At 39.8% G+C, this 17356-nt stretch overlaps 1 protein-coding gene across 11 annotated transcripts in view; it reads left to right on the top strand.

Moving 5' to 3' along the window:
- Positions 1–17356, top strand: part of LOC115811073 (calcium-activated potassium channel subunit alpha-1) — an 88685-nt gene that overhangs the window by 63655 nt on the left and 7674 nt on the right. For 3 of the 11 annotated variants that reach the window (XM_030773102.1, XM_030773106.1, XM_030773107.1), the window contains 8 exons: positions 7990–8083; positions 11436–11559; positions 12157–12381; positions 12847–13039; positions 13896–14009; positions 15079–15209; positions 16548–16742; positions 17090–17208. In XM_030773102.1, the coding sequence (XP_030628962.1) occupies positions 7990–8083; positions 11436–11559; positions 12157–12381; positions 12847–13039; positions 13896–14009; positions 15079–15209; positions 16548–16742; positions 17090–17208 (1195 nt within the window). Of the gene's footprint in view, positions 1–1361; positions 1371–2098; positions 2273–7989; positions 8084–11435; positions 11674–12156; positions 12382–12846; positions 13042–13895; positions 14010–14310; positions 14395–15078; positions 15210–16547; positions 16743–17089; positions 17209–17356 lie in introns of those variants that run through there. The other 8 variants (XM_030773100.1, XM_030773105.1, XM_030773101.1 and 5 more) reach the window with 8 other exon arrangements.

The raw sequence follows: 17356 nt of genomic DNA, 5'->3' as shown, positions 1-17356 counted from the left end.
TCTGTCTGTTAGGCTGACATGAGCAGGGCTGGACAAATCAGCTGGACACAGGATTAATCTGCTACAGTCTAATCCTCATGGTCTGACAAGGAAAGAAGGTCTTAAAGGGAAAATTCACCCTTTTTTTTTACAGTAACAGCTCATTAGAACGATTAACTGGGTGTTTGTCAGTACCTCAGATGGTTTTCTGTCACTTAAATTTTCACTTCTTTTTGTATTTTTCAGTAAAAACAACTCAGTAATGGTCCAAATTACAGAGAACTACAAAATTACACAGATGTACTGTGTCATTAAGGATGGTGGGTGTCTTCGAACTCCCAAATAAAGGTTTTTTAAATGTCAAAGGCATTAAAAACAGGGATCTGTTTCTTACTTGGTAACAGTCTTTTACTGTTGAGCTTAAAGACAGCTTTTTCTTTTTTTGGCTCAGTAAACTCATAAAAAATATACTTACTGTATATCACAATGCAGAAAACAAAAACATTTACAATTACTGGTCTACAGAAATAACCATCAGGAAAATTGCATTGTCTTCATGTCCATGATTTCAAAGAGTTAAGTGTTGTAATGAGCCAAGATGTAAAAAGATGTAAAAAGGGTGAATCTCCTTTCAAATACTGCTTTTTCGTCATCTTTGACAGCAGTAAACGATGAAATATTGGACACCAGGGATTCAGAAGAAACCAAAGACTAAACCCCCCCCCCCCAAAAAGCATGCAAAATTCATGTAAAAATGTGGTATTACAATCTATAATTCAGAAGCTGATACCATCTGTTTGACATTTTTAAAAAATGATTCATAAAAATAATAATCTAGATATTCTCATTTTCTACAGGGTACTCTGGTGAAATATGATTTTGGTCCTCAAAATGTCTACAATTTGGTTAACCACTGACACAGTTTTAACATATTCCTTTTTTTTTCGCTGCCTGGGAAAATGAAACCTTGTTTTAACCACTCTTTCCTAGTGATATATTGTGAGTAAAAAAACAAACAAAGTGGTCCCTCATTTGAGTAAAATGCAGCTCAGCTTAATGCAGATGATATTCTGCTGTTGCATGTGCCAGTGTAAAGATCTGCATCCCTCCCCCTGCATCTCATTTGCACGTTGTCCTTTAGATACTTACAAATAAGTAAAACATCTCCTCACCACAGTTCAAAGCAGTTGAATTCCTTAGGAGGAGGGAAACATGTAGCTCGTTGACACTTAATGATGCCTAAGAGGCCTGACAAGTTCATACGTATGACCTTAGAACAAAGCAGGCCATGTAATTGCTGAAAGTACTGTGACCACTGCTTTTTTAAACCAAATGTGACAAATTTTATTTTCTCCTGAATTTGTGGATCACAGAGTTAACAGTCATCTATAGTTACGTGTCATTATAATTACTCTTTCAGCAAATTTGCATCTTAAATGCTCTTGTTCTAAAATCTTTTACGCTATATGACACTCTAAGTTTTATAAGATCTTAGAGTTAATTTTGCTCTCCAGTGTTGATACATGTAATGGCACGATGTGGGTTATATGAAGTTTGCCAAGCTTTCTGTGCATGAATGCATGATGTTTGATGGTCTTCACTCCACCAGCCTGTGTGGTGTTACAACCACGGGCATTGGAAAGTCAAATACCAGCTCCAGATGTCTGAGCTTGGCTGCTGGAGACATCTTCATCCATTCTCTCTCCTCTCAACCCCATACACCCCCCTGTTAAACCTTTAAACACCCCCCCCCCCCCCCCCCCCCCCACCAGTCCACAGGAAAAGCCTTGGAACAGAATTTGATCCTCTGGAGACTGTAGCTTACATGAGATCAGTTCCATCTTTAGAAAGCTTAGTATGCATTTCAGTAAAAAAAAAAAAAAGAAGAAGAAGAAGAAGAAGAGAAAAAACAGCTATCTCGCTGTTGGAGAAAATTGGCATTCTAATGGTATCTTTTGAATTTTGTTCAGATCTCCAGAGAATGGTCATATCTGTTAGACGGGCCTGTATTGAGAAGTTTTAGAAGCGTCACTCTCCAAGTCCAGTCCCAGGTGTAGTTATTATCCCCCCATTAACCTGCTGCTTTTCCTCTCCTCTCACCCTCCCCCCATGACTTCAGCCAAGATGTCCGTCTACAAGAGAATGAAACAGGCATGTTGTTTTGATTGCGGCCGATCTGAGCACGAGTGCTCATGCATGTCAGACAGTGTGCATAGTAACATGGACACCCTGCACCAAGGCTACCCTCTCTCTCCTGTCTCTGTTAACGATTGCTCCGCCACTTTGCGTTCCTGTAAGTTCCCAACGTGACACGAGCCACTCCTCGCTCTAGTTTGATATGTCTGCTGTGTATGTATGTATGTATGTACGTCATGTGCAATGGTGCGAATTACATGCAATGCAATTGCAGCGGTGGTGGTAGACAAGGTGCTTTTAATTGTGGACGTTGGTGGGTTGCCAGGTTGTGTTGTCAGCTTCTCTAGCACTGTTGCTTCTCTGTGTTGTTTGTCTGTGCTGGAGACATCATCTGGTGCATGCTGGGCCTTCTCAAAACTTTTGACAACCATGTGTCTTGTGGCAGCTTTTGTTTGTGTGTGTGTGCGCTGTGTACACCTTGTTTACCAGAATCTTAAGTCATGATTATTTTTATTTATATTTTTTAACACAATAATAATAATAATAATAATAATAATAATAATAAAAACAGACATGACCGTTTACATATTAATAAGGGATTAGCTGAAGGCGGCATATTGTTTTCGTTTGTTTTTTTGTTGTTGTTGTTGTTTTTTGTTTTTTGCCCATTCTCATGTGTTTGTTTGACCTGAAGAGTGGCATGCCAGTGTGACGGCTGTAAAGCTCTATTAACACTGCACCATGCACCGGCTTTACAGCACAGCCATTTCATCAACATCAAACAGCTCAGTGATGTAGAAGACCAGTGTCACAGTATTTGTCTGTGTCCTCACCTACATGGCAGAGACATCATATGGCCTTCACTGTCAATGCTCAAGGGCCATTTAGCATGAGTAGCATCAGGCTAAACTCAGAGTAATTGTGAAACATCGCAGTTTAAGAACTCTGCCTTTCGAGGTATCACAGTGACCACATGACACAGTTTTACATTTCATTTCTTTGACAAGCCTCACAGCTTTATCAGACTCATTGGGGCAATACCCTTCTTACACATAAGGTTAACCATTTCTCTCTGCTCCTCATTGTGGAGTAAACCCTGGTTAGTTTAGGGTTGTTGTTTTTTTAACTGTGCTGTGGAGTCAGTAGGAGACAGCTGCTAAGGTTCTGTTTAAATAATGCTGTCACAAACTGCTCTATCCAACCAACCTCCTGTAGACAGTGGGTGTCACCCAAAGGCCTGTTTCTTAGCCCCGGGTCCAACCTTAACTGGATCACAAAGATTTTTTTTGGGTGGAATTGCCTACGGTTAGAGCAAATGTACCATTTTTTTCATGAGAGACTGTAAAACAGAAGCAGTACTTTACCCAGTAAGAAACATCCTGCCTTGGCTGTCACTAAAACCAAACCATCAGCTGTAGTCTTGGTAAGTGAAGAAGATCCTAATCGAAACACATTGTGAGTTGCACATGCTAAAAGACCATGATAAGGGAAAACAGACAGAGGAGCTAAATAGAGAAGACACTGAAACACTATGGCTGCAACAGGGTTATGCAAGTTTTATTTATTAGAAATACAGGATGGTTGGATGAAAAGTTGATGCTCAGTAAACAGAGAGATGATTTAAAATCACAGACATCCACTAGTGTTGTGTTTAATTAGTGGAAAATGTCATTCACGACAGGAGATTTTAAAAAAGCAGAACGATGAAACAGTTTTGGTTCACACCCTGAACAGTTGTTTTAATCACAGTGGTCAAATTTAGTGTCTCATTTGTATACCCAGCACAAGCTGAAGTTTCACTCATGTGTTCCCATGAGCCTCTCTGTAATTCATTGTAAATACCATCTGATTAACTGCTGTTTTGTTTTGCCCCATTGCTTTGTCCATGGTCACCGACTCTCCTTTAGGGCGTTTTTATTTAAGGGATACCTCACTGCCTTTCTCCCCATTTCAAGCTTCAGTTACCAAAAGTTCCCTCCTTATTCATTAGCTCACAACTACATGTTCTGCCCCTGTAACCTCATATTGTCTTTGCATTTTTCTCAGCTAAAAGTAACTATAACGGATATATCAAATCAAGTAAGTTTTCCCTCTTTTTGTTTTTGTTTCTCACCCCTCCAGTTGTACTTTCTCCTCTCTCTCATTCCCTCTAATCGAGCTTCTTTACAAATGGAAGCTTGTCTCATCATTACCTCACTTCCCTGTTTGCTCACCACTGGTTTGTTCATCTAAAAAATCACCATCGTTATTAATCTGTAGCTAAGGATCCTTAATACATATGTACTGTAAGAGAAAGAGGAACACACTTCCTCAAAGAAAAACTCTTGAGATGTTTGGATGCGTGCATTTTATGTCTAACCAGACGATCATGCACCGTCAAAGTATGTTTTGGTCCCTCTTTACATGAAAGTGGATGAAACACGATTCACTCACCAGCACACACACCCACCCACACACCACACACGCACAAACATGCACACACACACACACACACACCCACACACACACGCACACAAAACACACACACACACACACACACACACACGCACACACACACAAAACACTCACAAACATGCACACACACACACACACACACATATGCTCACACACATACACACAAAACACACACACACACACACACACACACACATACACACACAGATGCGTGCGCACACACATATGCTCACACACATACACACACACACACACTGTCATGATTTGACAACACTGTGTAATTTTCGATTTACTTAGCTATATACCTGTTATCTATCACTTCATGTAAGTGGGGCCTTTGATTTGTTTTACATTTAAACATATTCTAATATTGTATTAAATTGCTGAAATCTACTGATTTTATTTAAGTGGATTTTATTTCTAATCTTGCACTGTAATGATTACTTTCAGTGCAGTAGCGTAACAGTGTGTGACTTTGGCCATAAGATGGCACTGCTACTCAAAAACAGGACTTTGGTTGTTAAACTGATTCAAGCTAGAATTTTAGACTTTTTATGCAATTAAATAGCAGGAACCGTAATCTGGTAACTTGTTGTTTTTCGTGTAAAACAAAGCCAAAACCAGTATCACCAGTATAGATGGATATCAATCAATACTAACCTGAAGCAGCAAAGCATAACCAAACAGACTGGTAAGGAACTGTATCGAAGTCTGGTCATTTTACTTAAAAAGCTTATTAAAAAAGAAAAAACAAAACAAAACAGTAGTATCGTAAGCCATGTAAACCTAGGTCACCCTCTACAGCTCTTGTTCTGAGAAGAGGATCAAACAATGTTAAATTTACATCTGGTGAAAATCAGAGATACACCACTAGATGGTGCTATACATCCAGAGCTTGTCTTAGGACGTTCAATGCAGTGAGCTTTGGTATGTTTGACATGAGACAGATGAATCCAGGAGCTCTCAAGTCGGGATTTTAAATCTGGGAGGCAGCTGACTCAAGATATTACTGTCCGTTTACAGTATTGCTTCTAGCAAGCTTAGAGAAGGGTGGAACAAATTTAGTTTTTCAAAAAGATTATGTTTTAACTAGTTAGAACGTTCTGCGTTTACATGGTAAAATAGATTATATGGTGAGACGTATCGTCATAATTGAACTGTTATGGTTGTATAAACAATTTTTTGGAATAAATATTTCGGTAACACAAAAGCCCATATCTGTAAGCTTTTCTGCTAACGTGATGAAGTGTAGGTCATACTTAGCACGCAGAGGCCGAATTCCCAGGCAGAGCCAAATTTTGGTTCAGAATAACTACATTTTAAAATCACACTTTAAAAGGGGCTATCTGAAACAATTTGGATTAATTACCCTTGACTGTGGAGTCTTTGACACCATTGAATAAGATTTAACCAGATGATGGGAATCAGTCCTCATGTGTAAGTGTGTGCACACGGCACTAGCCTGTGGCTGATTTTAAAAGAAAAGAAAGAAAAGTCTGTAATTATGTGTAATCAGTGGAGGAAATACAGGCAGTATTAGCAAAAAAAAAAAGTCAGTAAATATGAAAAAACAAACAAACAAACAAACAAACAAACAAAAAACTGTTACAACAGATAGTGTCAGCCCAATCAATGAAAATAAACAGGATAGACCTGCTGTGGTATTCAAGAAAAACAAGAGTTCAAAATAATCCATTTATGTTCATTAACAGGCAGTAATAATCTGACATTAAAACCTGTCTCCTTTGGGCTTGACTTTGTTTGGAGTAGTTGGAGTGACTCTTATCTTCCATAGGGATTTCTGATTAGCTCAAACCAGACTAGTTTAAACTATAACTGAAAAAGCCAATTGAAGTCAATCTAGTTATAAACCAGTGTTTCTCAACTCCAGCCCTGGGGACCCATTAGACAGTGTATTTTAGTCAATGCTTTAGCACCTTGTTAAAGAAACCAAGGGCTCAGGAGTCAGGGTGTTCAATATGTGATAACGCTGTGTAAGAGTCTTCTGGGTTCCCTGGACTGGAGCTGAGAAGTCCTGCTTTAAAGGCATTTTTATTTTACAACTGGACTAAATCCCAGGTCAGGAAAAGCGTATTTAGTCTATATGTCAAATTGTGTTCACAGTACAGTATGGGAATTACGGTACTGGAGACTGAAGTGTTCCAAGTAGTCTTCAAAATTGTGAAAATATTATTTAAAGGAGTAGATTTTCTGTGCACACTAAGATCCACTTCATTAGTAGAGAGAAATGCAGAGAAAAATCACTAAAGAAAAGTGAAAAAGAATTTTTCCCCCTCTTTGCTGATTATAATTTTCCTTTATTTGGCAGTAAAGGATGAACTTACACCAACTTTCCAAAACCAGTCCATTAAACCCAACCTCAACAGGGCTAACACTATTGCAAGAGCGCCACCCAGTGGACGGGAGGTCCCCGCCCCTGTGCCTTTAGTGAATAACCGTAAGGGAAGCCTGCTCCCACCCAAAGCGCCCTCTCTGCTGCGTCTCAGCTTGTCTGGCTCGAGAGAGCTCAGCCAGGAAGCAGCGGGCACAGAGACTGGCACAGACGCCAGTCGCCTTCAGCGGGCACGCAGTCTGCCCGTGAAGTACAGATACCATCCCAGTCAAGCCAGTACCTCCACTCTGAACCGCAGGCTTTGTAAGAGACTGTTTCAGCACCACCGTGCATGGTGTGTCTCTGCTGGTTACTAACACGTTTGATCAGCATGTGTCAGTTTGAAGGTGTGGGGTGTAATTCACCGTTCAGACACTAAAACTAAGTGTCCTGTGGATACATGTAAGGAAAGATGTCCACTCGTCAATAAAACCCAATAGCTCCCATACCCTGGATTTTTTTTTTTTTTATCTATCACCTCATTCAAAGCTAGGGGATTCAGCTTGAACCAAATGAGTCCTCCTTAGTTCTGTAAATCAGTCAGGATTTAATAAAAGAGAGAAACTCTGTGATGAGATGGCGTATTTGTAATCCAGCCATGCAAGACAAATCATGCAAATCCTGCATGTTTGTATCAGCTGTAAGGAGCTCTAAGGAAAACACTGTTTATCTCAGTTCATACAGAGACTGTCTGACACAGGTGTTTATTTCAGTTTTGGTTAACTTTATTTGGCTAGAATAGTGGCGATGGCAAGAATTGTCTGCACACAGCAAGATTAGAAGAACTACTAACTCAGGCAATGTCCAAGTAACACGGTCAGTTTGTGATTTGTCTCATGGTAACAGTCATTCCAAATTCTTCTCTCTGTCCCGTTCTTTCATTTCTCATTGTTTTGTCTGTGTGTGTTGGCTCCCTGCTTTTAACTGTTCTCTGTCTCTGTATGTGTAATGAGTGTGTGTGTGTGTGTAATAATATAAAAATAGATGTCATTTTTTCCTTGGTCGACCTGACACTTGTGTTCCTCTAGTGGAAGAGGACCATCAGTCAACACTATCGCCTAAAAAAAAACAACGCAACGGAGGAATGAGGAATTCTCCCAACTGCTCACCAAAAATGATGAGGTAGGAATGATGAGTGTGTGTGTGTGTGTGTGTGTGTGTGTGTGCGTGTGTGAGTGCGTGTGTGTAAAGTTCTAAAAGTCGATGGCACTTAAGACAGAATGGACCAGTGGTAGACTTTCATGTGGCGACATCGCCCTGGGGCTACACCTCTAATGTCAGAATCCCTCGTCCCAACGCTCTATTCTTAGAGATGCAAACTGATAGTCCCGTAAACGAAAACGAAACTCAACGTTACCTTGCTCTTATCTTGTCTTAAGGAATTATATCGTTCTTAATTGACTTTGACTGATTAAAGGATTGCTGCTAAATTAATAAACCCATTAGTCTAAAACAATGAATGTGAAATAATAGAATATTCAGAGTGGTGGTTGGGCATATGAATATAAATGCAGTCCTCATGCATAATCTGATGTTTGATAAATGACAAATTATAAGCATTGCTTTCATTGTTGAGCGTGTAAACTATAACATGCCATATCCCTAATTTTATATTAATCTGCTGAGAGTAGTTAATGTCATATATCTACATGGGAATGCAATTCAAGTATAGATTTATTTTTAAATAAAGCTGTCTTTCTATTACACATGATTTAATTTATGAACAAATGAGCAGTCAATTGAACAGTGCCGTTAATGTTCATTTAGATGTAAGAAACGTCTCATAAGCACCGACATTTTCTCTCATGAAGATGGTTTTAGTCTTTTATTGAAGCTTTTTGTTTTTATCTTTGCATTTATTTTTAACATACCAAATCTCTTAAAAATGACTTTTTCCCACAGAGTTCATAGGAGATTTTCTCAAACACGAATATGAAAAGAAACTGGATTAAATTTTAACCTCAATCTTACAACTACACGCACTCACCCCTCCTTTTTTTATTAAAAAAGAACACACACTTTTCCTCAGACAGTGCAAAAAGTTTTGCTACTCATAGTGTTTCTATTTCTTGTCTTCTATTGTGATACTCAAGAGACTTGTTCTGAAAACTCTTTGTGCATTCCTGATCTAGCCCTTAGCTACCCATCACTGTGCTAACCCTTGGCTTGTTTATTTACCAGCAGGTTTTTTATTTATTTATGTTTTTTGGAGACAAATACAGAGATGCGATAGATGGATCGGTCTGTGTGAGATGCTTAAGTTACCAGCTGGCTTACCTGTGAGAGGGAAAGTGATTTTTTGTGACAGTTACTTTACTTGTACAAGCAGAAAGAACATTGCGGTGTAGATTATCAAACGTGGTTTGCACTGGATCTTAGCCTCCAGGCCTTTGTGAATAAGTAATGGTCAACAGATTGGCTTTGTGCTTTATGAGAAGCCTGTTCCATGTCAGCCTGCATGCCGAGGAAAGTGCTTGAAGGCCAGGCAGGCTTTCTATTCATCTTCCCTCAGTGGAGGCTCACATAGACCCACAGTTGATCCACAGTGTTTGTATGGCTTTGATTGTGTCCTCTTTATACCTCTATTTCAATTCTTCATATGTGTGTATTGTATGATGGTTTTAGTTCCCCAGTGTGAATGGTGATGACAAGCATTGTGTGTTTTAGAACAGATGGATACACACACACACACACACACACACTCATCCACACACACACACACACACTCTCTCTCTCTCTCTCTCTCTGAAAAGGCACTTGAAATCTTGAAGACACAGCACTAAGTTATCCATAACCACTTATTCATGTAAATATGATAAATACACACTGAAGTTAAAAACCACTCACACAGACTCCACTAAAGGGATCACATGAGACACATGGTACAAGGGACAGTGTCATGTGAAGCTCAGCCTTACTGTCACATAGTGATAGACTGTCATTTGAACAGAGCTGCTGGCTGTCAGTCAGTGCCATGCTGGAGGTAGAAAAACAGGCCGTGGAAAAAAAGACAAAAACAAAAAAACACCAGGCTTCATGCGTACACTATAAATACCGTTTAAGAAAATTATCACTCTCATATATTTTTTTTTTTCAGATGGAAGACCTTTCTTTATTACACTTGTATGTAAGAAAACACCAGTAAAGAATCTATAGCATGGAGTTATTTTACAGAAATCCTGGTTTGTGCTTGACCTATGGTATGTTTTGGGTGTAGAATCCAGGTCATGTTGATGCATGGCAGCTGAGAGACGGAGATGCACTAAGAGAACTTCATGGTCTTGCCCCAGGCTAGTGCCTGGCAGGCAGACTTCCTTTGCCATTCTTTTCACTGCCTCAGGGCTATTCCACACAGTCATGCAACATATAAGCCAAGAAAAAAAAAACATGACACGAGTGCTCTCCTAGTGTGGAAGTATTTACTATAAGCCTTTATTTCAAAAATGAATTGATCTTTTGTCCTGAACCATCCACTTAATCCTTTTAAAAATCTCAGCGCATCACTCAGATCAGAATGTGTTCTTGCCTCCACACTGTCCCATTGTTGGTGCCCTTAGACTATGTGTTTTAAAATTGAGGAAAGTCTATTGAGATCATGCTTTTAGGCATCAGAAAGAGCAGACGAGCTGAAATCTCCCCTGACAGGCTTCAGCTCCACTCTGTGTTTGAACAGAGCATGACTCCACACTCGGTGAAATTAGCCTGCGTTTGGACCTGATGCTCCACTGAAAAATTAACGCGGCTTTCCTTTCGAAAGCAAATATGATTGGGCAAATTGTTGAAATATTCAAAGTGTAGTCTGTTAAAGCTTTTAAACCCACACGCATGCACACACACACACACACACACACACACACACACACACACACACAAATATATGTACGTTCTCATAGACAACCCAGACGAAGTTGTCTGCGGTAAGAGTGTGTAATTTGGTTTTTGCCTTCCTGTCGGTCGCTGGAACCTCATCATCTTCTGCCTCGCTGCCAACACTGATGTCACTCACACTGATGACTCAGCATTTTTCTTGTCATCTTTTGAGATTGAATCTGACAGGGACAGTCAAAGAAATTGAGGCAGAAGTAGGAGAGGGAAGCCACTTCCTGAGAACAGGCTATCTGTTTTCCAGTTAAGGGACGTTAATGTCCTAGTTATGTGTGTAATTGAGGATGAGAAAGCAGTTTTTATGGGCCGTTTTGATGATGAATGAAAAAATCAATTGCCCGTACCGAATGCGAAAACAGTTCACCTCTTCTAAAGAGAAACAGACAAAAGCGAAGAATTATTAGAAATTATTCTTAGAACAAAATTTTAACTGCAAATGACCATTTTTTCTTAAGTCTCAGCGCCTTTGTTAAGCGATTTGGTATATGAAAATTTGCAGAGACCAAACTGTTCCAATATAGCCTGTGAGAGAATATTAGTGAGTGAACATGAGATGATGTGACATTTTTGCGTGTTTTGTTGTGATTAGACACGATCCCTTACTAATCCCAGCACATGACCAGATGGAGACCATGGATGTGAGTGTGAAGAGGTACGACTCTACGGGCATGTTTCACTGGTGTCCGTCCAAAGACATTGAGAAGGTCATTCTGGTGAGTGTGGGAATGTCAGACACTGCTTTACACACTATTTTATCCCTTAATGAACCTCTATCAGGAGTAAATGGGATCACACTCACCAGTCCTTTCCCTCGGTCCCTTAATCAAGTCACATCGAACAGGACAAAACAATCTCTGTGATTCGACCTCATCGGTGTGTGTGGAATCTAATGCCCACATCTGCCTTAAGTACAAATGCACAGGTATATTTCATTATACGGACAATCACAGTACAGAGGTGTGTTTCATAAAGAATCGACAATACAGTTAAGGAAATTATGTTCAACTTGCAATGTCACTTGAACAAACGACCTAATGAAATTACCTGGAGTGCAACCCCACTGATTAATGGTAAGAGTCCTTGGCCAGTAGAAGAATGACTTACTCTGGCCATTTCCCTCTGTTTGAAAACTGCAGTTGCTGTTTCAAGATGCCAGATGAGTACTCTAAAATGATATTTGTCAAATCAGAAAAAGGAAACTGTTCCCCAAAAGTTCTGGGATTTCAAATGGTAATGTACCGATTGGAACGCTGTCATGTTAACTGATGTTTTGTGTTTTTTGTTTTTTTTTGTCTTCCCCCAAACCTCAGACTCGTAGTGAGGCTGCTATGACTGTGCTGAGCGGCCACGTGGTGGTGTGTATATTCGGAGATGTTAAGTCGGCTCTGGTGGGGTTGCGTAACCTGGTGATGCCTCTGAGAGCCAGTAACTTTCACTATCACGAACTGAAGCCCATTGTGTTTGTGGGTTCGCTTGAGTATCTTAAGAGAGAATGGGAAACGCTCCACAACTTCCCCAAGGTCTCCATCTTACCTGTGAGTACACCATCGATAAAGTGAAAAGGTAGTCAGCAAAATTCCTGGAAGCCTCTTACAAGGCATCTGTGACATGAACTGGACAGGAGAGACATGTGCCAGACTTCTTTTACAGTCGTGCTATTACATAAGTGCAATCTTAACACAAGTCACACATCTCATTGCTGGTCATGTACAGTAGCAATTAACACCTTTTATAAAACAAATTGTACTAACCTACCAAACTTCACTGGTAAGGCAACAACATAGTGTTTTAAGCAACTTTAAATGTTTCCATGTTATTGTGTTTCCAGCATAATAATTGCAATAACAGTTTCACTGAAAGTGATGCACTTTACAAAGATAACTTGCACCATCTTAATCATACTGGCTAACTAACAATCTCCCCTAAAAAAAACAAAAAACTAAACAAAAAAACTCTCCTTTGGTTTTAATGGTCTTATGTGCATTTGTCCCGTCCTGAAGGGTAGTCCGCTGAGTCGAGCTGATTTGAGGGCTGTCAACATCAACCTCTGCGACATGTGTGTCATCCTGTCAGCCAATCAGAACAATATCGACGATGCGTCTCTTCAAGACAAGGAATGCATTCTGGCATCACTCAACATCAAGTCTATGCAGTTTGATGACAGCATTGGGGTCTTGCAGGCTAATTCTCAAGGTAGGCCCATCGTAAGTCATCGTAGTTTCCCAGAGGGGATGCGGTCTGGCAGCAGGAATCTCCTTCAGAAGGTGCCAGAGAAACCTCGAACGAGGTCCTATTAATGTTTCAATGCTCTTTATGAAGGTTTCATCAAAGTCAAAGACAAAGTCATAGTATTTATTTTGGCAAAACTTCAAGAAACAGCAGTTCCCCTTTTTTTTGCAACAGTGACAAATTTAATTCTGAATTCATTTCTTCAGCAATGCAAGATAAACAACTAGAACCTCATCATGTAATGTAATGGATTTAAAAGCCTTGTGACCTAAAAAAAAAAAAAGAAAAATGTTCTCAAATTATGGTGGCTGTTTTACTTCCTGTGACCCAGTCTAGTTGGCAGGAAGTGATGGATGTCAAAACAAAACGTATGAATAATTCATGCTGCTTTACCGATTTAATGTGTTTACTTGTCAAAAAAACAAAAAACTTTCACGTCAGGTTGAATTCAAAACTACATCACTCATTGCTAGCCAGCTCTCTCGCTGCTCTCTGTGCTAAATGGCAGTTTCCCTCCATAACAGTTTTTCTCCATCTATACTTGCCACTTTTATGGGGCTGAGTGAATGACATATAAATTGCACAAGGTGTTTTAACCATCTCTAAGTGCCAAATCAAAAGTAATACCAGGTGTTTGGGAACTGAAAGTGTACATGATGCTTAGACAGACTGTCCATGGAGAGGTGATGAACAGGACACCACACACCTTACTGATCCACAGCACTGACAGAGCAAACTTTAAAACGTTAAAAAGACAAACAGATTTTTTCTACATTGATAACTGTTTCTTTATTTTCCTCTGTGATAATAATAATGATAGGTTTTACACCCCCGGGGATGGACAGATCGTCGCCGGAGAACAGCCCTGTTCACGGATTGGTACGGCAAGCCTCCATTACCACAGGGGCCAACATCCCCATCATCACTGAACTGGGTACGTGGATAACAGCAATGTACTCCTGATCCAAATCATAAAGCAATAACCAATAAACCAATGTAGGCAGTTGATTTTTAACTGTCTTCTATATATGTCTGTGCATGGTGCTAGTGTCCAATATTCTAATCATTCAAACAAAAACATGACTAAAGTAGACAGCTATTCTAAAATCCTGAATATAGAGTTTTCAGAGTAAGTTATTGTTAGTATTATGTATACTGTACATAAACAGTAGTGGCTTAGTGGCTGTATTTTTTTTAGTTCACCTCTTCTCCTTACACTTGTCTTGTACTGTTAGCAAAACCTGGCAAAATTCTGCCTCTGGTATCAATAAGTCAGGACAAAAGCAGTGGAACCAACATTCCAATGATAACTGAATTGGGTAAGCACTGCCGATGTCCAGGCTTGCAGTGTTCCTGTACCCTCTTTTCTTTTCTTTTCTTTTCTTTTCTTTGCTTGTTCTGGAAGGTTCCTATAAAGAACCTCACTCAACTTTCCATTTGGTTCTTAGACTATCCATCTTTTTTTTTTTTCCTTTACACCAAGTTTTTTGTAGTAGTGTCCAGTGTATTTGTGTTATTTATTTAACTGAAAACACTTAGTTTGACATTTTATAGGCAGAACATGAGGTCACTCTCAGCCGTTGATTCTTGAGTGGATTGTGGTATATTTTAAAACTATTCTGTGCCTTTTGTGGATTGTTTACTTCATTGTGTGAATAATCTGTGCATGGAGCTCTGTATGTTTGTGTCTTAGATTGTAACATTTTTGTTGCATGTGCGCATGAGTGTTTAAAGCTATTGTTACACCACCTGACCTGTATCTTTAGACTCATCCAAAGGACATTGGTATATAACATATAATTGTTACTGTTAAGCTTACGCGGCACTATAAAACATAACATTTGTTAACATATACACAGTGAATCTGTTTATCAAAAGCCAACTTTTTAACTTAGAAGAAGCTGGAGTTACATGTAGAGGATTTGCTTAGATCTTGTGTGTGTGTGTGTGTGTGTATACTGCTATACTGTAACACCATGTCTCTACATGGTTATATTTTGCAGTGAATGACTCTAATGTTCAGTTCCTGGACCAGGACGATGATGATGACCCAGACACGGAGTTGTACCTCACCCAACCGTTTGCGTGTGGCACTGCCTTTGCAGTCAGCGTACTGGATTCTCTAATGAGTGCTGTAAGTTCTCCCAACCATGAATCCACATTTTAGTAACAAGGTCCATCCTCCTGAAAATAAAATCCATCCTTAAAAAATCCAACTCTTCCTTCGGATGACACGGATGTTCACTGTACCGGTGTTGGACAGTATTCAACATATGTCTCGTGTCTGTCATCAGTAGATGTGCTCAAACCAGCTAGCCTCACAGCTACGAGTTAATTCTATGTAAGTTACCTGGCAACCCCTGAGTGACAGTTTGCCTGAGCTCCTTGAATGTATCATCCTTCAACATTATGGCTCACAACCAAGGGGAGCTCACAATGGTAAAGTGAAACTTTCACCATTGACATGTCTGTTTCTTAACAATAGCACTGATTCCAACTTCTAACTTGAATTTAATTACTTGTGTATTAGACAGTTTTAATGCATAGCCTCTAGCCAGTCAGAATGGAGTATTCACTCAGATTATGGTGTAAATACAGCATAACAGTGCTGTGATGTTTTACCACATATATCACTCTGCTTTACAGCACCGTAAACATCTCACTAGTCGCACAAAGTCGATCCATGCTTGGCAGCAAGCTACGAATCGTAATCAAGTTACTGGCCGCTAAAACTTTGTAGCACATGAACAAGGCCTGGTTTTGAAATGTGGCCCATTTGAATTTGTAATTGAGCAGCCCTGATCTATATCATTCAAAGGGCTCTCTACTGTCCTAAAGTACATGCATAGGAGACTTTGTACTTGAAACTTGGTGTTGTGCATAGAATCATACAACTCTGATCAAGTGTCACATTTTGTGCAGAAGATGTGATTTTAAGGGCATTTAGAGGACACATGTGAATTTTGATGGGTAATAAGCATTTTTACAACCTTAATTAAATATGTCATATATATATATATATATATATATATATATATATATATATATATATATATATATGACATATTTATATGTATATGTGGCTTTTAAGACACAGGTCTACACTTTGTGGAAAAAGATAAGAACAATTAAATACCATACTCTGAATCTTCTTTGCAGTCTTTTGTTTTTTTGGGGTTTTTTTGGCGTCAGAATAATTTGGACAGACAGCACAAACACTGCCCATGTTGCCCATGGTTAATAGGAGTGAAGCGAACCCACATTAACTGATACCCTGCAACAGCCAGTTCAGCCCCCCAGCAGATCAGTCTGACATGGACACTCATGGACTCCAGTATCACCACCCTCAGTGATCCAGTGTTGTCCCTCATGATCTTAGTGCAATATCACCCCCCACATTGATTCAGCATTCTCCCTCCTGATCTTAGTGCTGTTTACCAAGATGTCTCCCTCTTCTCTCATTCCCACACAGACATACTTCAACGACAACATCCTCACTCTGATTCGGACCCTGGTCACGGGCGGGGCAACTCCGGAGCTGGAAGGACTGTTGGCAGAGGAGAACGCTCTACGAGGGGGCTATAGCACACCCCAGACCCTTGCTAACAGGGACAGGTGTCGTGTCGCACAGCTAGCGCTCTATGATGGGCCTTTCGCAGACCTAGGGGTGAGGCACGGGGTTTTCCAAACTATGATGCAGTCTGTTTCCTCTGTTCTGTTTTCCCCCCTTATTATTATTCAAGTAGTGTTCCACCATAGCACTGTTACTCCCACTCTGGAAACGTAATCCGTTATATCATATAAACATGAAAGCTTATTGAGTATTGATAGTGTTGTCACATGGTTTAGAGGAGACAAAATTCTATCACGGCTCTACGGTTAGGTCTTAGATTCTCTCTGTACATTCTAATGAAGGGAAAGTGTCACTTCACAATTCTGTTGCCTTGGTTACTATGGAACTGCCATATCTGCACAGTTTGTTTATGATAACTTTTCATTGTGTTTTTATAACAGGATGGAGGCTGCTATGGTGACTTATTCTGTAAAGCGTTAAAAACATACAACATGCTGTGCTTTGGAATATACAGATTAAGAGATGCACACCTGAGTGCGCCAAGTCAGTGTACCAAACGGTAAGTTCGCTAAGAGGAGAGTGTTCCTTGGTGATGTAATTACCAGAGAATTCTAAGAATCCGTTATAATATGCAGTAGCTTTAGGGGTAGCCACGGGTCTATGAAATCCACTTTACTGGACAGAGAATACCAATGAATCACCCAAAT

This window comes from Chanos chanos, chromosome 5 (genome assembly GCF_902362185.1).
Source record: "Chanos chanos chromosome 5, fChaCha1.1, whole genome shotgun sequence".
NCBI classification, from domain to species: domain Eukaryota; kingdom Metazoa; phylum Chordata; class Actinopteri; order Gonorynchiformes; family Chanidae; genus Chanos; species Chanos chanos.
This window is presented reverse-complemented; position numbering and strand designations above follow the sequence as displayed.